This window comes from Venturia canescens, chromosome 6, assembly GCF_019457755.1.
Source record: "Venturia canescens isolate UGA chromosome 6, ASM1945775v1, whole genome shotgun sequence".
Classification (NCBI taxonomy): Eukaryota; Metazoa; Arthropoda; class Insecta; order Hymenoptera; family Ichneumonidae; genus Venturia; species Venturia canescens.
In genome coordinates this window covers 3,241,566-3,264,652 of record NC_057426.1, presented here as the reverse complement: position 1 = coordinate 3,264,652, position 23,087 = coordinate 3,241,566, and the positions used below count along the sequence as shown (strand labels likewise).

Below are 23,087 nucleotides of genomic sequence, written 5' to 3'. Positions count from 1 at the left end.
AAAATCTTCGCATCAAAAGTAGTCGATAATTGTTGACTAGAGTTTTTGCCGGTCTCTTCCTGCCGAACTTTCAAACGTCTGCCATCATTTTGACGTTTGAAGGTAAACGAGCGAATCGATGAAATCGAGCAGCGTCATTTTATCTCGTTTTCAGCTTCATGCAAACCATGATCTTGCTCAATACAATGTTTATCAATAAAGCTCACCTTGAGTCCTTTACGCGGGCAAGCAGACGTTTGAGAAGTGAAAAAATTCCACGGGAAGTTGTGCACATTCATTGAGCTCTGAAAATCGAAAGGGAGTCTCATACTCTGTCGTCCTTCGATCCACCATTTTTCTTCCTCTTCCCTAAAAAAGTGACGGATTCACCGAGACAATGGACCGACAATTATTCTGATCTTGAGATGAAAAAAATTTTAATTTTCTACCATCAAGAATTTTACCTTGATGCATTTTCGAAGAGAAGCAATACGAAGAAATCAAGCGAGTGGATGGCAAAGTTTATCAGAAAAAACTGTCAACCCAATCGGTCAGTTTTTCAAGTTTTTTTCTTCAGTGGATCAACGTTTTCGGTTTCAACAAGACAAAACGACCGAAACGTTGATATTCCACTCGACGAATCGGAGGTTCGTACACCGTGCGGGTAATAAACTCTTCGCAACTCTAGCAGAGGAAGTTCTAAAAATCGTTAATTTTTTGTGAAACTTTGTCGGATTTTTATTGCTATAAAAAACTACATAAAAATCAATCCAAAACTTGACACTCGTACATGTGAGAAAAAAGTCGAACCAAGAGTTCGCGTGCTGTGGAAAAATCGAGAGAAAAAGCAAAACATCTTCCCACGAAAGTAGAGCTTGAAAAGTTCCACTCCTCGAGCGTGCAATGCCCCTCGAAGGTACGGAGTGCATGTGTGTATCCTGAAAATAGGACCTTGAAAAAGACGAGTCTGAGACTCGCTCAGTGACGATCGGGAGCGTCGTTGGAAGCGTGACGTCACGTGGGCAACCACCCAAACGACTATCTACAATATAAATACCCGCTGTTTTCCAATAGATTCTCCAGTGCATGGGCCACAGCAGTTCGTTACAGTTCGATAAACGGAAATAATTTTTTAGAAAATCTCAATCACTTGAGAGAGAACAACGAAATAAAATGTTGAGCTTCAAATCGGCTCTTCTAGTGCTGTCGTTCGGGCTCGTGGGGTTGATCATGTGCTGTGCCGGAGAAGAACTTTACTCGAGCAAGTACGACTACGTCGATGTGGATGCCATTTTGGCAGTGCCGAGGCAACGGGCTCAGTACTACAGATGTTTCTCCGGCGAAGGACGTTGTCTGACTCCTGATGCCAAGTTTTTCAAAGGCGAGTACTCACCGGTCTGGACAGCAATATTTTTTGACTGAATTTTTATCTTTTCTCAATTTCGGAAGCTTCCGAATACCAGCGACGAATCAAAACGTTCTCACGAAAAAATGGCTGGACCGAGAAGCTTCATTTTTTGTACGGATTTTTTTCTTGCAACTAAATCGGCTCAGCCAATCGCGATTCACTTCACAGTAAAATCCAGCGAATCCGACACACAAATTTGTTTGCGATTATTGACAAATTGCTACTTTCAATTGTTAAAGGATTTTGAGCCACTCGCACAACAATTAATGACGAAAAAATTTCATTCTCGGCATCAACTATTTATATCGTTGCATCCTTTTTCCGTTGACAGATCACTTGAGAGAGGCCATTGTGACCAACTGCCGGAGATGCACCGAAAAGCAGAAAAAGTGGTTCAACAAGGTCTCGATATATTACGCGGAAAACGAGCCCGAAAAATACAAGGCACTGGTCGCAAGAGCGATCGCAGATGCGCGAGAAAAAAAAGCCTCAGGATGAATCCACATCTGTTGATAAATACCCCACTTTTTAAATAAGAAGACAATCTCTAATATTGATGAAACTTCAAAAATACTCGTGAGATCCAGCGATAATCCTCATCGAAGAAAAATCGTTATTTCGTTTTAGTGTTTTCATCAATGGCCCTTCCCCCTCAATAATATCGTACATTGATTTGTTACGAAGTTAGACTAAAACCCTAATCGTGCTGTTAAGAACGAATAAATCGAGAATAATAATAATACAATCGATGTGTTTCCGAATTATTCGTTTATTTTTGTTACGACTTTTAGCTTTAACAATTAATCAACAATTTATTGAGTTAAATTTCTAGACCTAGTTTCTAATTTCCGACGAATCCTTCGAGATCGTCTGCGATTCAATTCGATCTGAAAAGTAGTTCCAAGGAAAATTCTCTCCGTCATTTTGACCCTCCATTCCCTTTCAGAACCTCATGATGACATAAATTGATGAAAAACCTCATCATACTCGTGGTGCGGATCGTACTTGTGTCTCAATTTTTCCCACTCGACTTTGCGCTCGCTCTGCATTCGTCTCACGATCATTTTCACCATTTTTTTTTCTTCGGCGGTGCATTCAGAGCAACCGTGCCTTATCAAGTTCGGAATGATGCCTTAAAATTCGAATCAACAGATCAGTCAGATTGAGCTTTTTATCGAGCTGTAATATGATATTCGATGGTCGAGTTGGAAAAGTAAAACAGTTATTACGAATAATTTTTGAAGAAATTCCTCAGATGTTTGAACTCTGATCAGAAAAATCTTGAAATGTTTTTTTTTTTCATTCCATGCACAGTTGATTAGAACCGGATGAAAAATCCGGAAATGACTTTTTTCGATACAATCATCATTCGTGAAATCAGCCCACAAGATTTTAAAAAACCGAGTAAAAATTTCCAGGCCTTTCAGAAAATTTGATTGGATAATGTGACTTACTTTTTAATTGCCTCCCTTTCGGTGTACAGCCACCCTCGTCGATAAGACAATTGAAATAGACCTTGAAGGCGCTGTTGGACGACATGACCTTGTCGATATCGCTTGGATTTAGCTGAGCCATTGTGAGACCGATCATGATGCATGAGAGAAGTACGAAATGGGAGCCCATTTTGCTACGGAATTACAAACGACGATGACTCAACGTGGGCATTAAAACTCGACAAAATTCAATGAACTCTAAATTTGATTTCACGAACCGTGAGATTTACAAACTTCAGCTGATTATTACGATCGAAAAGTCAGAAAAACTGTCTTCTATCTCATAAAATATTGAACTCACTCGAGGCTGTGTCGGTAGCTTTACGAGCGTCAGATCCTCAATAATAATGATTCACTGACCTTCTCGGCATTATGAAGTTGTAACGAGGAACAGAGCACTCTCACTGATGTAAATTAGCCGGACAGAGCGCGATTTATATGAGCGAAGATGAGGGCTTCCAGGACCCCCATCGATTGTGCTCATTTCTGTACAAAATTCCATCAGCACTTTCAAAAATATAATCTCCTTTGTTCCAAATAATGGTACAGCTTGATAAATTTAACAGTGAAAGTCACGTTCGCGTTGACTCGAGATCATAAACGAATTCAATTGAATAAATGTTTTCGTTCGTTTCTCACGTTTCTTTCAAATTATTTTGTCTTTTAAACACGATTGCATTTCTCGTCTCTGATAAATGCAATCGCTCTCATAAATATTCAACTTTTTTCTACCGTATCGTAATTTCACAATTAAAAATACGAACGTTTCTCTTATTCATAGGATATTTTGCTCCCATTTTAAGAACAAACGTATCGAAGGGTCTGGACAAAAAACTTGGTCGAAATCGCCTCGCCTGACATCAAAATTTTATTAAAACCCTCAAATATACAGAAACTAATCGATCAAAAAAAGGAAGAGGTCGAAGGACGGTGACGCGAGGATCGAAGGTTAATAACTCGAAAAAAAGTTGATGTTGAAAAAAGTATATTTATAAAAATTGTGATGCTTCGAGGATATGCGAACATAACTTAGACAACGTACATTTATTGAACAACCATTTTCATGGAATATTTTACAAAGTGCATTGACGTAGCGTGACATATTCCATTGTTTTATTTCGCCTTGTTCTTTTTCCGCAAAAACAATATAAAGATACAAAACTAAAGGAAAAACAAAACAAAAGTTTTTTTGAAAATTGTAACAACATGGTAGGCGTTTAATAAAAATGTTAAAAATATACAATCTACGCGGAAATTCCGCTAACGCAAATTTCGTTCTTTCAAGACCGGAGCGTCGCTGCGTTTTTGGGTAAACGCACAACAAAGATTTAAGATTGTTGTTCCGGACCGCCGTGTTCCTGAAAACATGCATTTCTCTTTTGTTTCATCGGTTCAATCGTCGCCCACAGTTCGTTAGTCTCACATGAAAGAAAAATGATTTGTAAATCCCTCGTTTAAGGTGGTGCGGAAAAGGGTTTTCCGTTTGTTGAATTCAATGAAAAGCGATCAGTGATTGATGGTACTTTATTGTGCCAGTCTTAGTACATAATCATGTGCGTATCGTTTCAATTGCACTCGAGAAAAACAAAGAAAAAATGAATCACTACTCGTGAGATTAAATTTGCGTAATCTTCATACAACATTTGTGCACGTTTACGAAATTTTATCGCCTTTTTACGCCTCTCACGTTCTATTCGATTGGTTTACTCACAAGGGAAGTTACTTCAGTCTCCCAGTTCGATTTCGATGCATTTTTCACGCGTTTACCTCACCAACGATTTTAAGGGGTTGAAAAATTATTCAAAATTGAGAATTCGCTGCAGCTGGTCCACGCCTTCGTATGAGATCCGTCAATCAGCGTGGATCTCCCCGATTTCAAATTCATTTTGAAGTCCGAATAACCAATTTTGTAATCCTAATGGTTCCGCGGTTCTGGTTCGTCGATCGTTCGTCAGCCGATTCATAAAAATCTCCAATCTATTTCGATGGGCCACGCATGAAAGGACGACTGAAATCGGAGACGAAAGTACTTTCCCTTGTCAGTGGACTAGGAAGACTTTTATGTTGTGACTAGCTCCGTGCCTTAACACGAGCAGTCCTAAAGGGAAGACATTTTCAGGGAAGAGTACCGCGCGTAACTGAGCTCAAATTTCATTTGTTTGAATATCACATTGCACTGAAGGACCCTATAAAACGGTCATCTCGATTCGATAGTCAACGGATAACGAAACTCTGAAGTAAAAAATTCTCAGTCGAGTTTCCCTGCCACAGTTCCTCGCCCCCGATTCTGTAATCGATTGCTAGCAATGCACTTCGCAGTCGAGACAAAGTAGCGAGGGAGACTGGATTAATGATCAACTCGGCAGCGATAAGCGCCTTAAAGAGCGACTGAATCGTTTCCCCTTCAGAATTCCATCGCCTAGCTGACGTCAAAATTTGGTGAATTGAATGTGTTTCGGGCCGTGAGAAATCACGTGATTTTTATGTGAAGCCCGCTGCGCGCGCACGGACTCATGTGCGGCATCGCTGGATCGCACTCGCGGGAATGCAGTTTGATAAATATTTCGAAAATTCAAATAAAAATATAACAAATGCGTGATTTTAATGTTCTGATTAAGGTGGTTAATTCTGAGCCCCCTTGAGTACCTTCATCGCGGCTCGGAAACCAATTGTCGCGAGAATACCCAAGCCGAACATGATGACGTGAGGCAAGAAACGGACCCCCGGTATGTCCGGCCTCTTGGCCAACAGTAGTTTCAGGATCGACAGCTTCCGATCGGAGTACGGCGGATAGCGACATCTGACAAGATCAAAATTTGTTTGTTTCAGTTCATTTTTGCCGATGGCATTTCCTTCGAGTCCCAATGGAAAAAAATGTGCGACTTACGACGCTAATTTTTCGCCGATCGGATTGAAGTCCTTGACGAGACAACCCTTACGATGAACGAAAGTATCGTAACTCTCCTTTCCGTGATACGCTCCCATTCCTGAGGATCCAACGCCTCCGAAGGGCAGCGCGTCAACTAGTCAGAAAACGAAAGTTAGGCTAGTGTAAGATCAGAGGAATCCCATTTTTTCGGTAACTCATTCGAATCTGCAGGCATCGATTTTCGGTTTTTTTCAATTTCTGTAGTCTTCATTCTTAATTAAGGATTATTCCAAAATTTCAATTCCTAAATTCACGACAGTGTAATTCGTCAGGAGGGTTTTGAATCGCCACAAACTACGACGCTGCCTTAAGCTGTAGCGATTGAGATCGTGTTGTGTGAAGTGTGCTACGAAACAGGAAGTCGCAGGAAGCTTTTTTCAAAATCCAGGAGATCGGTAATCACTTAAAAATGCACAGCATCGGAATGCCCCACTCTATTCGTTTCTACTCAATAGCTTCATAAGGAATTTTCAAAAAAAAGAAACAAGGAATTAAGGTGTATGAAGATAGCGATTGTGTTGGAATCAAAAGTTACGAAAATCGAGCTCATTTCTATCTGGTTTTGTGAAGAAATAAAAAAAACAACCGGTAACCGGTTTCCTCTTACTTTCGTCAACTCTGGCTCGTCCCTTCAAAACTCTGATCCCCCCCATCATTTTATAATTTCATTTTTTATTATGAATTTCTCTGTGAATTTTATCGAAATGGAAAATATATACACAAAGGTGTACCTGAGGCATGCAGCATCGAATCATTGACGAGTACTCCACCACTAGATGTGTTCTCAGTGATCTGTTTTATAGTTTCCATATCTTTGCCAAATAAGTACAGCGCTAGAGGTTTTTCCCTGAACCATACGAACGCATGAATATTTTGTACACTGAATTAGTATTATTTTACTTACTGGCTCGATAAAAATAGAGATCAACGATGTAAAGTTTGAACAATACGATGGAATTTTGGCGTAACAATAATTTTCCGACCGAACCATCGTTAATAAATAAATAATCGTATTAAGAAGCTGATGACAACGTGAAGTAACGAGAGTCCAATGTGTTCAATAATCCCTGGCATGTTTGTGGCGTGAAGAAACTTTGGATGCGTGCAATAACCTACATTAAATGTTAAGGTAATTCATGCACGAAACAATTTTATTAAGAAAGCCTCGAAATTTACTGAGTTTAAATGGATAGTCGACTGACACGCGTATCAAATTTTAAAGGATTCTTTTTAGTGGTTACTGAGATAAATGTGTTCAAATATGAACTGAAATACACAGGGGTATAGAGACTATGCGTAAAAAATCGTTTATCTTTTCATATAACGAATGAACGCTTTTTATGAAATTTATGAAAAAGTACACGATAACAATGAAGTATATAACGAAGGTTTGAGAAAAAATTCGAGACGATTGTCTTACTAGTAACAAAGATATTACGTTAAAGATTGAGTGAAATGGTAAAATGAGCATTCGAAAAGTCGCATTTGCTTATTTCGGCATTTTGTTTCTTCTTGGCTTGGCCCATTCCTGTTATAGCCTTCTGTCTGTTCATTAACACTTTTTTTTATCCATTTCTCTTTATGTTTTCCCTTTGCGTTCTCTAAAGCGATTTTCCACATAAAAAACTATAGTATTTTAGCCAGGGACGAATGAAATTTCAGGTTCAGTCAGTGATGGATCCCCGATTAATTAGTGGCTTGTAATTTCATACGCCAAAAGATGAGATGAAAAAATGTATTTACAATTTCAAATTGACAACTCTGACATTAATTTAAAGTGATCGTATCTTTAATTGGGAAGTAAAAATCGAGCCAATCAAGACACCCTTAAAATACGGTCCTTCGGGCATGATCTACCTTAAGGTGCAAATTTATTGATGCAGAAAACTCCCTGAGTAAGGAAAACGTTGTTAATTTTCAAGAAGCAAAAAAAACGTAATGATTAGTGAGAATCTAATTTCCCTCTCGTTGGTCCAAAGCAAGGTGAGGCTTCAAGCTCTCATTCTATGGTTTCAAGCGCTGAAGGAAGCAACGATTAGAATTAACCGGGGGCCATTCCAAGCTTTTAAAAACTACTCAAAGCTATCAAGCAATATTTTATTTTCATGCATAACGCTCCGGGTAATTCGAGGTTTTGTAGCACCTGCAAGGATTATGAGTTTGTTTGATTCCTGTGTCGAGATACCTCAGACTCAGTTTTCCAGGGTTTCTAGTCTCACGATTGTGTATGTTTTTTTTTTTTGTCAAAATGCTCTTTCTTCTTGCTAAACTTTTTTCTTGGTTTGTCTTGTCAAACACATTCCCTGAAGACGAAATTTTCGGAACACCGTTCCAACCACTTTGAAATGCTTCCATTTTTTCGAACAATTTTGAGTTTTTTTCCTACGTATTCTTCTTGCAAAAAGAGCCCATTTATCGAACTTACCAGCATACTGCATCAGCGTATCGTTGACGCAGACCGCACCGCTTCGGGTTTGACTTACAATCAATTGTTGGACTGCTTTATCCTTGGTAAATATGTACATTGTGAGGGGGCACTCTCTACACGAGGAAAACCGATTTTTTTTGTTGTTTTACTTATTCCGTATTGAAATGAAACATTTTGATGAAGTACGAACGATTACTGAATTGACAAAACGGGGTTGAAATATGTGAAGCAAAGATCGGCTCGTGCACGGTAACTCAAACGGTGCAGCTGTCTTTTCTCTTTGTCATATATCCGAGAAAATAATTTTGTTTTTTTTGCCAATCATACACACAAAAGCATGCTATGCCGTTAGAATGCCCAATGGATGAGAAATTATTGCGCAACAAATTCGTCATTGACGCAGCGAATGTCGTCAGTCGACTTCTGTAGAGCAACAGCTTTTCTTCTTTAACGAATTATTGCTCGATCTAAAAATCACTTTTGTAAATCATTCGTGAATGTGACATTTTTACAGAAATATTGACGTTCAATGAAATCGCCAGGTTCGATCGTTTTCAATGATACTGAAGACGCACGATAATTGTTTGTTTACAAAATTTTGAAGTAATTTTTCAACAAAAGTTTAATGATCTGTGACATACTGATTTTGTTATTCCGACGATTTATGAAGTCAGCAAGTCATGATAAATTTTACTTTGGTGATAAAAAAATTGTCGTCACTTACCGTTCGTTGATAAAATTGATCGCCTCGTAAGCGCTACTGACATTAACGATTGGTAAAATCGGGCCGAATATTTCCTCTTTCATAACGGGATCGGAGGGCTTCACGTCGACCAGAATCGTCGGCGAAATATACTTTTCTCTCGCATCCGTGTCACCGCCAATTGCAACTTTGCCATTTCCGGACAAAAATGTGACCAAGCGACTACGAAAAAGTAAATTTTAGTAACTTCGTGATAAATTGAACGGAAGTTTTGAAAAAAGGAAAACCGTTTTGTTTCCATCGTGAAGGTTTTAGTGTGTTTGGAATTCGGCAGATATCATTCGTCAATAAAACACGGAAAGGAAACTCCAAAAATGGACGGAAGCTTGCCGAATAGAAAGAATGCGATTCTCAACAGGATCGTCGGAATTTCGTTCTGTCCTGATCTCAGGAAGCAAATAATAAAACGACTAAACTCACTTGAAATGATTCGTCGACACGATGCGACAGAGGTCGTTGCTTTCCTTCGGATTCTCACCGTACCATTCTTTGATTAATTTTTCAGCATGCTTAACGAATTTTGATTGGACTTCGGAGTTACACAAAACGTAGTCTGGCGCGATGCAAGTTTGTCCAACATTTATGAATTTTCCCCACAGTATGCGTTTCGCAGTCACTTCTATGTCAGCCGTGCTGTCGATGTACACCGGGCTGAAAGTGAGAGCGATTACAGCGAGTTAAAAATCGATTTTTTCTCGTTGAATTTTACGTTTTCGGAGGCTCTGGTACCTCTTCCCACCCAATTCCAAAGTCACAGGTGTTAAATATTTGTTGGCAGCTTCCCGAACGATTCTACCGACGTTCGTTGACCCCGTGTAAAATATGTAATCGAATCTTTGCTTCAACAGTTCCGTCGTTTCGGGCACGCCGCCCAAAACCACGTGATAACATTCCTGCAAGAAAAATGTTTTCTCAAGTGAATCGTCCCCGGAAAACCGACGATTTTCCTCACTTATTATTTCTGAAAAACATTTGCTTTGTTTTTATTCTGATTCAACTAATTAATAATAATTCACTCACATTGTCCAAATACTTGGGAATAAGTCGACTGAGAAGGGCCGCTGTTGACTGTGAAACTTCGGATGGTTTGAGGATAACGCAATTTCCGGCGGCCATGGCGCTCATCATGGGCACGATGCACAATTGGAGAGGATAATTCCAGGCTCCAATAATTAGCACGACGCCATAAGGATCTTTGTGTATTTCGACGGAGTCGAGTATGTTTACTAAATCTTTGGGAGGCTGAAAAACAAATTCTGTACTTTGAATTCTACGATTTGGGAAGTGAGGTAATAACGAGGGGCAAAGGTACGTTTCGACCAAATTATCAATGACTCACCGAACTACGGAATTGTTCAATTTCACACGAGGTGGAAAGAGTTTATATTATTGTATAATTCATGAGCGAAACGGTCGTTAAGCAAGTGCTCAGCATCGTTGCTTTATTAAAACCTTTGCTTATTAAAACTAAACGATACTGAGAGTAATTTTCAATCGTTTCCACATTTCTCTGTTTCCACTTCCACTTAACGAAAGATTTTTGATTTTCAATTTTTTAGGCTCAGAATTTTAAGAACAGTTTGAATTTCAAACCTTTTCTGTAGCCGCCCATTCCTTGATGTGCATCAGCGTGCTTTTTATGTCGTTTACACAATAATCGATCTCCAGTACGGTGTTCTCGAATTTACTCTGTAAAAAAAAAAAAAAAATTAACCGATGAAGCAACGAAATGCAGTGCATTTCAATTTTGAGTTTTCAGTGGCTGACGAACCCTTCGCAGATCTGCACTCAGTGCCGAGTTTATCTCTCCCGTGTTTTCTTCGAGCATCTTGTGCAACAATTTCAATTGTTTAATACGAAATTCGAGGGGGCGGGTTTTTCCGCTGAAAAAGGCGTCCCTCGTGTGCTGAACGAGCTGTGAATAAAAGCATCGATCGAGTTGACTACAAATGATCCAAGCGCGCGAGCAATAACTGATACAATTTTTGGAAACAACGTATAAATCAGTTGACTTACTTCAGCGAAGTTGTTCGTTGCCATTTTCCCGTTCATTTGGACTGTAAAATATTGACATTCGTTGTAAATCGAATTATTTTAGTTTCAGCCTGAAAAGTAATTGGACAATGGTTCAAACGTGACGTTGCAAAAGGATTCACTCAACGAAAAAATGTGTCCTTCGGTTTCTCTTTTCTGATAATAAAACATGAATAAAAATTGATTTACTTTCTGTGAATATGAATTTGTGAATATAATATATTTCCACTTATCACTAATTTCTAGTCCGTCACGATGAATAACAATATAAAATAAAAGGAAATATAGTTTTCACGTGCATTACTTTTTGCTATTCCCACAGAGAGCTCTTTATAACTCGAGTTAAGAAAAAGTGGAAAATTCAAAAAATTCTATGCTCCTCGCAATTGGTGCCTAAGTACTTTTGACATTTCATGTTCTCTGTTATCTATATGTGCAAAGTATAAGAAGTATTTAAGATATTCACGAGTCAAAATTGATTCAATGAATAGTCTTTCGTGGTTATAAATATCGATAAATTCATTTTTCTCTTCCCACAATTGCTAATAACAAGAGTCGTTATTCTTTCTTTTTCTTTTTCCTCATAAAAAACTTGCACGATTCCACCGAGTCGAGAGATGTTACGAACGAGCAGCTCAAGAATTGTTACTTTAGACATTTTTTATTACTCATTACAGGCTGCTCGCATCGATTTTATATTATGCTGAAGAAAAAAACGAGTAAAAAAGGAGGAGAAACACTCGTTCTCAATATCCAAGGCTACTGTACAATTGTGGAGAGCTTCCGTGGATAATAAGAGCTCTCTCAAAACATATCTTCGGGACATATAATTGAACGTGACGTCATCTCAGTCGAGTACTTGCTCGGTTCAGTCGATGATAAGCCAAAGTTCGCTCACAAAAAACACACGCGCAGAGAATCGACAAACCTGACTTCATATTTATTCTGCCAGCTTAATTTTTGGGTGCATGGTCAAAAGAAAAAAATCTGGTTGATTAGATTCTCGTAATCATTGATACGAATAATTTTTAAATTGCCTTCGATAAAAGGTTCCAAAATCTTATTGGAGTATAAATAAAAGCAGGATGAAAAGATAAACAAAATTACGTTTTCCCCGATCGTTATTATCGTTCCGAAAATATTTTCGCATGCCACATCGACCGAATAACCTGGAGAGTTGATCGAAACATTGTAATCGAGGAAGTAAACTGTAAGGAAATGGTGTAGAAAGTAACGATATAAACGCGGAAGGAGAGTGAAGCGTAATGTTCCAGTGCGTAGGAACGAAAATGTTCGTGTAAACGCGGATACGCCTCCGAGGGCTCGACAACGCGTGGGGTTCGCCGGGACTGAACCTGTATTAATTTCCTGACCACGAATAACGTGCTTTTGACAGGTAGAGTAGTGAAAGTGGGTAAAGGCAGCAGACGACGATTTACAAACGTTGGCACACTCGTTCCACTCGTCGAATTAAATCGATAAAAAAAACGACCGTCTCGAACAGCAACACGAATCGATAGACTAATCGTAACTAGTTCACTATTTCACCATGATTCGGGGGCACTGGCCTACGAATAAACGTCGAAATTCTGACCCATCCATGAAACGATTCGCTAACGAAGCCACTCTTACTTTATGAATCTTAAATATCGTATGGGATATCAAACAATGCAAATTTTTCGACAAGCCACTTACCACCGTTAAAAGTCATCACCGACCGCTGGCAACTTATTCACGAAACTGAACTTATAACGTCAGTCAACTTGTGGCTCTCCCCCCTTCCCACTCTCCTTTCCCCGGTTATTCGTACACGAACTCAGACGAAATGTACGTCAAGTTCTTTCCTCGATCTCTCTCTCTTTCTCTGCTTATCGAACTTCCGTCTTTCTCCCACTGACAGTTCTCACTGACTGCGTGAAGCTGAGTCCCTCCCAGACATCTTTAATACCACAGCTGTATATAGCCGCATCAATTTTTTTATGTAACGTGTTTATCAACTGGTCTGGAACACCGGCTTACCCTAACCTCCCTCAGAGGGCACCACTCACAAGATGGTTTCTCACGAAATCGCTGTACGGCTCTATTTTGACTCGTCGAATAACCACCTTTCGAATTATCTCACGTTTACGATTAAGGAGGGTGGCTAGGGACGATACAATGCTGCCATGCTAAACCATGTAAAATACATTAAAAATTTCAAAATGATAAGAATTTAATAAAATTTGGTGAACATATTCTTTAGAATTAAATTTGACAATACAAATTTTTTAAGATTTTTCTTCTGTACAGTTATCGAGTAATTGATCACTAAAGTTGACGTGTATAAGCATAGCGTTTCCATATATATAGGTATACATTCCGGGCATAAGAAATCTGCTTTAACGCGTAATTACTCGATAACTAAGCAGAAGAAAATTTTGAAAAAAATCGTGTCTTCGCACTTGATGTTGAAGAACATTATCACCAAATTTGATCAATTTCTTATCGATTTGACGAACGTAGCCACCCTCCTTAACACTTCGCATCTGTAAACGTTCGTCTCCGGGCAGGAACACCTTTGGCTTTAATGAAGAAAAAATCTCGTGAAAAGATGAAATTTTCAATAATTTTACAATTTTTTACTCCGAAATTAATATTTTGAAGAGTAGCACGAATTTTTTGAGTGCGTTACAGTAGTTCGGCCGTTCAATAAAGTGCGGTGAAGGTCCACTTTTTTAACGGTAAATGACAGTTCAAGGTCTCCTGATAACGATGAGCACAGTTTCGGGGCCTCTCGCGGGCCAAAATTTTCAATTGTTTCATTTACAATTTTGAGTTTTTCACGTTCCTTTAAAAAACATTACCTTACGCGGGGCTTTTAAGAAAGAAAACATGAAAAAACTTTTTTTCAGCCCTCCGGGCGGAAAGTGGCAACTTTCGGCCCGCTGCGCGGGCCGAAGTTACCGCATTCCGCCTGCGTCGGACAGAAAAATCGTATACACTCCACGGGAGTGAAATTAGACCACCTCAAACCGCGTGCTTATCACCCTCGCCTTCGGCTCGGGTGACAATTCTGCCCGCGGTTTGAAGTAGTCTATTTTCCCTCCCTAGGTGTGTAATATACTATTCTTCATACCTCGGTCGAAAGATAACATTTCTGCGCTGTCAAAACTGCACGCGCTTCATTTGTCTCGGCGGGAGCAAAAACTTTTTTCTGCATTCCGAAAGGTTTGACGTAATTATTTTTTTTACTTTTGACGTTTGACGATTGAACCGATATTGCTTACGTGTTTTTTGAAAGGTTGTGTCTAGTCATCTGCAAACCGTACGAATAAGGTTATGTTATTCATTCGGAAATATGTTATGGAAATGCCATATTATTTCCAAGCACTATTATTAAAACAGTACAAATCCGAACGAATAACATACATTTATCCTTCCAGATAAAATCAATGTGAAAGCCAAAAATAAAGTGACCAGGCTGATAAAATGAATATAGTCGTTCGGAATAATGATCTATTTTCAGGTTCATATAGGAATGCAAATATTCATATTAATTATCTTTGCTAATATCTTGTTTTTTTGATGCCTGCCCCCCGACCAGCAGCACTCGCTTCGCTCGTGCAGCAAATGTCGGGGGCAGGCATCAAAACATCTACTATATCGATAGTTGCGTATTTCGGAAGAAACGTACTTTCGACCGGCTATGAAGAAAAATAGTATACACCACACGGGCAGAAGTTTGATAGCTCTGAACGGCTATCAAACTCGGCTTCGCCTCGGGCATTGTGACGCGCAGTGCAGGAATATCAAACTTTCTGCCCTTGTGGTGTAATATACTATAGTTTTCGACGTATCGAAAACGGATGTCAGTAATTACGTTTTGAACTTTGGGTAAATTCGGGAATCGCGAGAATTTTCGGTGCCTTTTTCTCGGTGCCACTACACCGACATAAACTTTCTTTCGCACAATAAAAATGTTCCCCGGGTTATGCATAAATTTTATGACAAAAATATTCTCAATGTAAGTGATTGTTAATTTTATTAATAATTTAGACTTAAAATTAATCATAAAGTAGTTGCAAACTTGACTAGTCATAGGACGGCCGAACTACTTTAAGGGCGTGAAATAATGGCCGAACGCGAACGAGCCACGTTCACAGAAGAAGTGTTGATCGTGTCAAATAGCGATTAAATGCCTAATCGAGGAGATTCCGTGATGAAAATGGCTGGACGACATCTTGGAAGAGTGACTTTTATTTAAAAAAAAACTCCGTTAAATAGGAGGACGCATGCTCAGCGGATATTTTATTCGAACTATAAATGCTCATGCGCTTTTCTTCTTTTTCATAAATTCTATTATTATTTGAATGTACCCTTGGTATTGCGGAGAGCGTGGTGAGTTGGCTCGACTTGAATCTTGATGACATCGTGGGTCGACGTTTCATCGGCGTTCGTAGTTACCTTTTCGGAGGGTTCCTTCAAAACTGCAAGTGTTTCACTTGGCGACATAACGTCTCACGATTTTCGCAAAATAGAGAGAAAAAAACGATTCCGAAACGAAAATGACGTCGCGGAGGGTCGAAAAAATAAAAAAGGAACCTGAAGTCGGATTGGAAGACTGAGAAACTAGCAATTTAATGCCCGAGTCTAGTTTCGAGAAGGACAATCGAGACGAGGGAAATCAGGGAGAAAAAAACGGTGAAAAAACTGCTTCCGAGTGTAATTAAGGGAGAGAATCGCTCGAAGGAATCGACTGTGGCGGCCAATCGACGGCGCACAAACGGACAATAACGTCGTTGTACAAGAAGCTCTTTCACGAGGTTGGGAAGTGAGAAAAAAAGAATTCTATTATTGGCAAACTACTCCCTTTGCGTAATTGCTAAAAGAATCGCCACGTGCTCCACTTCCCTCAGTATTGCACGTGCCTATTTTATCATCCGGTAACCGACATTGTCGACACCGGCCCCCTTAAAACGCTCGTAAAATCATCGATAAAATAATACTCTATTTCGCTCCTGCTGATACGTTAACGGCTTTATTATTCACGAATCGCTGTCGCATATAAAAATGATCTAATAATTAAGACGGTGGCTCTCCGTGTCTTGATCTGCGGAAAGGTTTTTTCCTTGAAGAAAAAAGTGTAACAGGCAATGAAGAAAAGATTTGCTCTCCGGGGACATAAACGCGTCTCGAGACGAGACTCGTTGAGCGATTTTAACTCTCAAACGCATAAGATGTGATCAGCGAGAATTCGATTTAGTATAATCACGATCTTTATTACGTGTATCCTAGACGCGCTGTCCTTGAAAACCGGTTTGAAAAACTATTTCGACGCCACACGGCTTTCGTCTTTGAATGAAATTTATTCTCATTTCAAAAAAAAATTAAAAATAAAATAGTAACTTCCTCTGAACTCGAAGCTCTCATAAATAAATTTAACACCCCGAGCCGTGATCCCATTTTCATGCAAATCTTCTCCCCGTTTTGTCATATATTTCAACGGGGCTTAGAGCATCTTGTTCCCAAACATGATACGCCCATTGGAAAATCGGTCGTGTGGCCCCTCATTTTCGGAGACGTTCTCGAGGCCTCTGATTTATGAGCATAGCAAATCTTTTTTTCTTTACATTTCACTTTCCTTTTAACAAGTATTCACATCAATATTAATTCCTTCTTCTTCAATCTAAATTATGAGGAAAAAATGTCCAAGAAATTTCCTCAGGTCAGAATTAGAATTTAATATTTTCGTGGGTTTTCGTAATAAATTGTTCCATCAACGATGAATAATCGCCTCTAGAATCGGTGAATTCGAATGATTATTTAAGGAGTTTCGGTACAGGCAATACAATGTTGCCATGCTAAACCATGCTAAAAACATAAAAAATTTCAAAAAGTTTAGAATTTTATAAAATTTGGTGAACATATTCTTTAGTGCCAAATTTGGCAATACAAATTTTTTAAGATTTTTCTTCTACACAGTTATCGAGTAATTGATCACTAAAGTTCACGTGTATAAGCATAGCGTTTTCATATATATAGGTATACATTCCGGGCATAAGAAATCTGCTTTAATGCGTAATTACTCGATAACTAAGTAGAAGAAAATTTTGAAAAAAATTGTGTTTTTGCACTTGATGTTGAACAACATTATCACCAAGTTTTATCAATTTCTTAATATTTAGACTTTTGTACCGAAACTCCTTAAACAGAAATTCATCACTCTTCTCTCACCGATGAAAATCGAAAACGTAATTATGCAAAAAATATTTATTTACGGATATTCATGCATCCGTTTACAGATAAATATTGACGTAGTGCCAGAGTAAAAATCTCCACGATCCGGCTTGTAAGTGGTTTTTGCTTGGCGTGAATGACGCCGTATTTTTCTGTTCCCGGTTTTTTATAATGGAAAACCCTCGAGAGGCCTCCAATCTCAACGTTTTTGTAATGGCATAATTGTTCTTCGGATGAGTCGCAGTCACAACGAAATGATAAATCACCATCATCGTGGGAATCGTGAGTTTTGAAACAACGACAAAAAAAAAATAGAAAAAAGCCGCAAGTTTTTTTGGTTCGACATTACTTCGATTATTTTTTTTTTTTCGTTTCCTGTACTTTGCCCTGCCCGTGAGGCGAAGGTAACATCCCGAATAGAACGAGGTTTTAATCGTCGAGCCAAGGCTCGGTCAGTCAAGCGACGATGGCTTTCAAGTCCCACAAGCACATCTACCAATATCAGCCGATCTCGACGTCCAACGTGTTTTTTCATCATCGTGACTTACAGTCAATGCCTGAATGACGGATTTGGAGTTATTATGAAACACTCGCGGGAGCGGATCGAGGCAGGTACGTTTTCCCCGAGAAAAAAATCGAAACGATGCTGTCGCACGAGTCGCCTGTAATGTGCGTGGTCATTATCAATTAATCTCTTTTATTGAGTAACACGTCGTAAAGATCGGACTTTATTGTTTGAGAGTATCGAATAGTTGAGATGAACTTTTCTCCACATTTGAATTGAATAAGTCGAAGCAGCTGAGAGACAGAATGTTGAAAAATCTGGATACGAAAATACGGCGAGAAAAAAACTCGGATTGAGTTTTAAAATATCCAATTCAATAGTCTGCTTCGATGCTTTTTTTGTGTGGGGAATTCTAGTACAGAAAAAGCAGCATTGATGCTGCGTAAAAAAAGTTTAGACACGCACATTTACTCGCCGCGAGATCGTGGGTCCGCGTAGTAAATAAGTGCGAATTTGACGAAAGACCAATCAATAAATAAAAACTAAAAATCATGAATATAAGAAAGACATTAAAACTAATGATCAAACCTCCTGAAAGCAGCTTCGAGCGATCAAAAATTAGGTCGATATTTATAAACATTTTCAGATGAAATTTCTTAACAAATTATCTTAAAAAATTTGTAACTCGATTTCAGGGTTCCGCGTAGTGAAAAATGGAGTGTTAACTTGACGAAAGGTCATTGAATAAATTAAAAACCAAAAACCATGAATACATGAAAGACATTAAAACTAATGATCAAACCTCCTGAAAGCAGCTCTGAGCGATCAAAAATTAGGTCGATATTTATAAACGTTTTCAGATTAAATTTCTTAACGAATTTGTAACTCGATTTCAGGGATTACTTTATACCCAAAATCGTGAATAAAAAGCGATCGCGCAGATTCCGTCGGATTTCACTCACGCGATCTTAATAACTTTAAGGGGGAATATCCGTGTGAAAAAAAAAGCTTGGATGCAAAAGAGCTTTTGTATGGTTCAGGAGTAGCAGACTAATCGGTAAGAACTTGTTTTATATTAATATTTAAGTGACACCATTCAATTTTATCCTCTTGAATCTTTAAACGCATTTATCCCGAAACCATGTTCTTGACCTATTTAACAACATAACTCTGTCAAATTTAGTCCAATCGACTTCATTCAAAAATGATTCTCTTCAGAAAACTCATCGCTATGGTCGCATCGTAGATTTTTTTTGTTTGAATCGTTTACTTTTTTTATCAACAATTTACTGCAAAATTTTTGTGCAAAATTCGAATTTTTTTAAAAAATAGTTGCCATTTTTTTCTGATCAAAATTTTCAAATTTCCTACGATGCTGCTATAGCTATGCTATTATAATTTCATAATCTTTTTGAATTTTTCATTTCAGATGCTTGCTGCAGCACTTATGTTGTCAACCGTCGGGGAGTCTTTTTTTGAGACGCCATTTCGCGATCGCGCTTTTCTGCTTAATAAAATGTACTAAAAATAAAAATAAAAATATCTCATATACTCCATTACTTCGCAATAATTAATACACAAAATTTCAAACGATTTGATCGAGTCGTTTTATAAAAAAAAAAAAAAATCCCAAAAAATCCCTCATCTTTCAGCCTGTCACACTGATATTCCCCCTTAATTATTATTCTCACAACTTTCACTGTGTTTACAAAAGAGAAAAAATTCTTACTGACGATTCTGAGCGAGCGGAAAATTTGACAAAAATATTAGAGCAACGCCTCGCGCTCCGCACGCGAACTCTTTCTTTCTCCTGCTGCAGCCTCTTTTTCATATCTCCCCTTCTCTCTCCCTCTCTGCCCCTGCTTTTCTTCGATATTCAATTGCCCATGAATTCTCATTGAAGGATCCATCAGTTTCCATGCTCGAGCGATCTTTGCACCCTCACTTTTTTTATCGCAGAACCATCAACAGTGGTCCTGAGCCGCTCTAACCTTTTTCACCTCACAGCAGTCACTGTGACGTCACTAATCGTGAAAAAACTGCTGTCGCTGAGATAAACGCCACAATTTTTTGATGCCACGGAAAAGTTGAATACATTGATATTTACACGCGTGTGTAGCTGAGACCGGAAGGAAAAAAAGTAGAGATAAGAAAAGTGGCAATACTTTTCGAAAGGTCGTAATGAATTGGGCATCGAAGCGCTCTGCTCGCTCAGTTTTAGTAGCGACTCGTCTCCCAAATGATAATTCACGTAGGAATGTACTTTTTATCGTAACTCCGTCGTATCGCGGGACGCGAGTGTACCCATAAAATCTTGAGAACAAAATTGCAAAGTGCGTTATTTAAACGATGAAAATACCTACCGGGGTCAGAAACCCCGAGAACCGGAGCACCGTCCGTTTGAAGATCGACTCTACAGATTTCGTTATCAGGCATCGTTCCGTCTTGATAGGGTGGCTGAACCGCGTCCCCGCCATTATCTGACGCAGGCATGTCAACCACTACTTCGTCGTTTGCCTGAAAAAAAAACATAAAGTGCTCGAGGTTATCGTGTATCGCGAGGAAAAAGTTGTCTGACGAGTTTTACAACGAGTTTTTCAAAATCGTTCATTTAGATACGGAAAAACGTTTGATGCTTTACTGGCTATTAGTTTACAATGAAATACAATCGGAATGAAACCTCGCGCAGTTTAAATTCTCGCAAATATCAAAATCTCTGAATCGTTGAAATGGAAATTCTCGAGGTTTCTTCTTCAAAGTTGATAAGTTCTAAGTGAGCGGGACCACGGACAAGAAGATCCTTTTTTTAAGTATGGAGCACAAAAGTAACTCGGAATTCCAGAGCGACCGTGCCCAGGATTTCGTTTGCTGAATCTTGCAAATTTTTTTTTGACGAAGTTACTCCGAGGTCGATCGCAGTAACGAAACGCTGTATTGGAATGAAAGTGCATCGAAAGTGGTAAGCGTAACTTGGAATGTTGCGTGAGCTGAAAAAAATGAAGGAAGTTGAACTGCTCTTAAAACGCAATCATTCACTCGACAATTGGCCGGAGCGCTACGATTTCAAACTTTCCCTGGCCAAGTGTACATTAAAAATGGTATATTTGTTGGAGTTCGTCTTGGGGACCTTGACTGAATGGAAGAAAATGGTATGCGGATCTGACAAAGTCCACTATTGACAGCTCAAGCACTCTTCATTTTTTGCATTGTCATACGAGATGAGAATTTCATTGAAAAGCAATTTCGAACACGGCTGAATCTCGGGATGACCTTGAAGACGAACACATTTATTGTCGAGGTCCGTCAACGACGAATTGGTCAACGCGACCTTAAATCAATGAGACTTTGTTAGATTCTTTCAGAAACGAAACCGGCTTCAGTGGCGTGAATAAATTATTCGATTTTGTATCGAACCCACAGCTAATTTCCATATTATCTTGCATAATAAAAACACGCCTGTAAAAATGTCATGGCGATCACGTACGCTGAATGTGAATCGCGGAAAAACAGCAGCAAACAAGAGAGAGAGACAACGAATAAAACTGCAGTATAAGCACACCGAGACATGCCGATTAAAAGCAATGAAAACCGACTTCCTTCGATCAAATAAACACCCGAGAAAAAACCAGCACTTAGCGAAATAACACATATTTCCACGGAAGTCGTGACACCGCTTTGTACTCAGCTCACGAACTGTTTTATTTTCAAAACGAAGTGACACTTTATTGAAATAATTTAACACTTTGCACTTCAGCATTCACCCCGAAATTCGTAGTTCAAAAATACTCACTTTTGTTGAAATATGTCCAAAAAATGAGTCTATGATAAGTTCTATGATAAATTATGCTCCTGAATAAATAAGCTTGAAAAATAGAATGAAATTATGGAACAGAGAGATTGAAAATAAATCAAACGAAATAGGAAATGAAATGAGCACCGAACGAGTAACGCTTTTCAACGCGTTGCTTTACACGCGAAAGGGATTGAACTCGGTTTCACGTATGTTCAATGGTGTGTTCTGTGTAGCCCGAAAATCCGGTTTTTCGCGTCGCAATGAAGAGAGATGCGTTAGTAAGAAGAGAGGAGAAGGAGGAGGCGATAAATCAGGTGAAAAAACTCACCATGGTGTGGCAGGAAAACTTTCCAAATGAGTGTAAATGTTGGCAGTAGTAAAATCAAGACTTGAAAATACCGAAAACGTTTGACGAGTATTTTCAAGTCGTACGCGTACACTGAATAGCTCGAGTTCAGCGGAGAACTGCAGCCGACGCGTCTACGTCGAGGAAGAACGACGGCCGAACAAACCGATCGAGAAATCCTTATGGAGATCGGAGAGCAAAGAAAAATGCTCGTCTCTTGTGCCACGGATCGAGTTTCGTCGACTATCGATTTTTTACCACGAAATAGCAAGTTCATCATTGCTATGTGGCTCGCACGTAATCGCATAATCAAAAAGTCACATGCATACACATTCGGCGTACAAGTATTGTATACATGACACAATTTTGTCGTTGAAAAAAATCTTTGTATTGTAGTTTCAATGGAAATTCGAAGAGACCATTCGAAAATACCGGTGGAGGGGATGCCAGAGGTTACCGGTCAGATCACACGTGAATATTCATTCGTTTGCTTTCTGTTTCGTCGTTGTATATAGACCAGTCTGCTCTGTCTGTCTGAAAGGGTACATTTGAATAAAATTTTAACCCTTCCACGAGGTGACAATTGCTCGGACGATCACTATCGTGGATTTTGTAACTTTTTGATGATGTTTCAGCTCCTTCATTTCTCGTAAACTATTCTGAAAACGAATGAAGTACGGGGGCGTTTTTTTGTTTATTTCTGAATTGATTTTATTGACAGAATGAAGAGTTTCGGATGTTTCGTAGCTCATAATGCGTTCTTATTTGTGACGAAGATTACAGCGATTGTTTCATGAAATAATTTCAAATGGCCCATTAGACATGAAAAAGGATCGATTCGAATTTTCATTTAATCGTGCATTAATTTGCATTTGAATGTAAAATTTGACGTTCCACTTCAATCGCATCCTACAGAGGCTCCCATTGGCATGCGATAAAACTTGAATTGTATACGCAACAACGAGAAACTGGAGTCGTATACGTGGATTTGAGAATCCTGCAAATGCCTTTATCCGCACAGTTACGTAAGTGAAAGTCCGCAAAATCGCATCCAGGATTCCACCGTTGGATTACCTTTTTGAGAGAAACTTGTTTCTCGTTAAACGATGCCAAGTAATTGTCGAGGTGACCGATTTTATCGAATATCTATTATGCTGAAAGCGACACAATCGTTCTTCGTTCGAACACCAAGG

General features: G+C 39.0%; 3 protein-coding genes and 2 long non-coding RNA genes across 13 annotated transcripts; 2 read left to right on the top strand and 3 right to left on the bottom strand.

Annotated features, from left to right (window-relative positions):
* Positions 1–1,041: 1,041 nt before the first annotated feature.
* LOC122412444 (ejaculatory bulb-specific protein 3-like) lies at positions 1,042–2,132 on the top strand. Its single transcript, XM_043421944.1, has 2 exons — positions 1,042–1,360; positions 1,719–2,132. Exons 1-2 carry the CDS (start codon positions 1,153–1,155, stop codon positions 1,883–1,885), a joined length of 375 nt encoding a protein of 124 aa, XP_043277879.1. The 5' UTR covers positions 1,042–1,152; the 3' UTR covers positions 1,886–2,132.
* A 4-nt stretch (positions 2,133–2,136) lies between these two features.
* On the bottom strand, positions 2,137–3,706 carry LOC122412446 (allergen Tha p 1-like). The gene is made up of 3 exons (XM_043421947.1): positions 3,241–3,706; positions 2,842–3,014; positions 2,137–2,519 (listed from the first exon to the last, which is right to left on the bottom strand). The coding sequence occupies exons 1-3, from the start codon at positions 3,249–3,251 to the stop codon at positions 2,338–2,340; spliced, it is 366 nt and encodes a 121-aa protein (XP_043277882.1). The 5' UTR covers positions 3,252–3,706; the 3' UTR covers positions 2,137–2,337.
* A 142-nt stretch (positions 3,707–3,848) lies between these two features.
* Positions 3,849–22,059, bottom strand: Aldh-III (Aldehyde dehydrogenase type III). Of its 8 annotated transcripts, none has more exons than XM_043421931.1 (13): positions 21,877–22,054; positions 20,119–20,272; positions 11,017–11,057; positions 10,772–10,915; positions 10,594–10,689; positions 10,021–10,242; positions 9,730–9,893; positions 9,421–9,651; positions 8,962–9,162; positions 6,541–6,656; positions 5,768–5,903; positions 5,527–5,680; positions 3,849–4,238 (listed from the first exon to the last, which is right to left on the bottom strand). In XM_043421931.1, the coding sequence occupies exons 1-13, from the start codon at positions 21,877–21,879 to the stop codon at positions 4,209–4,211; spliced, it is 1,692 nt and encodes a 563-aa protein (XP_043277866.1). In that variant the 5' UTR covers positions 21,880–22,054; the 3' UTR covers positions 3,849–4,208. The 8 variants fall into 8 exon arrangements, 7 of the variants coding, with proteins under 7 accessions (XP_043277866.1, XP_043277865.1, XP_043277869.1 ...); XM_043421930.1 differs by lacking the exon at positions 6,541–6,656 and adding an exon at positions 8,235–8,350 and having other exon boundaries at positions 21,877–22,050; XM_043421934.1 differs by lacking the exons at positions 6,541–6,656; positions 20,119–20,272; positions 21,877–22,054 and adding exons at positions 8,235–8,350; positions 12,730–12,973; positions 13,054–13,192.
* Positions 15,043–19,311, top strand: LOC122412447 (uncharacterized). Of its 2 annotated transcripts, none has more exons than XR_006261344.1 (4): positions 15,043–15,836; positions 17,316–17,862; positions 18,652–18,812; positions 19,185–19,311. It is a non-coding gene; the product is annotated as an uncharacterized lncRNA (long non-coding RNA). The 2 variants fall into 2 exon arrangements; XR_006261343.1 differs by having other exon boundaries at positions 15,043–15,844.
* On the bottom strand, positions 17,266–18,658 carry LOC122412449 (uncharacterized). The gene is made up of 2 exons (XR_006261346.1): positions 18,558–18,658; positions 17,266–17,912 (listed from the first exon to the last, which is right to left on the bottom strand). It is a non-coding gene; the product is annotated as an uncharacterized lncRNA (long non-coding RNA).
* Positions 22,060–23,087: the final 1,028 nt, after the last annotated feature.

What these genes read in the sequence shown, in the direction of transcription:
- LOC122412446 (XM_043421947.1), bottom strand. An exon ending in GAAAGGGAGGCAATTAAAAA is followed by an intron (nt 2,520 to 2,841) that starts GTAAGTCACATT and finishes TCGAATTTTAAG; the next exon opens with GCATCATTCCGAACTTGATA.
- LOC122412444 (XM_043421944.1), top strand. Translation starts at nt 1,153, where the DNA reads ATGTTGAGCTTCAAATCGGCTCTTCTAGTGCTGTCGTTCGGGCTCGTG. An exon ending in TGATGCCAAGTTTTTCAAAG is followed by an intron (nt 1,361 to 1,718) that starts GCGAGTACTCAC and finishes TTCCGTTGACAG; the next exon opens with ATCACTTGAGAGAGGCCATT.
- Aldh-III (XM_043421931.1), bottom strand. An exon ending in TCTCGGGGTTTCTGACCCCG is followed by an intron (nt 11,058 to 20,118) that starts GTAGGTATTTTC and finishes AATATTTTACAG; the next exon opens with TCCAAATGAACGGGAAAATG. An exon ending in TTGGAATTGGGTGGGAAGAG is followed by an intron (nt 9,652 to 9,729) that starts GTACCAGAGCCT and finishes TCTCACTTTCAG; the next exon opens with CCCGGTGTACATCGACAGCA.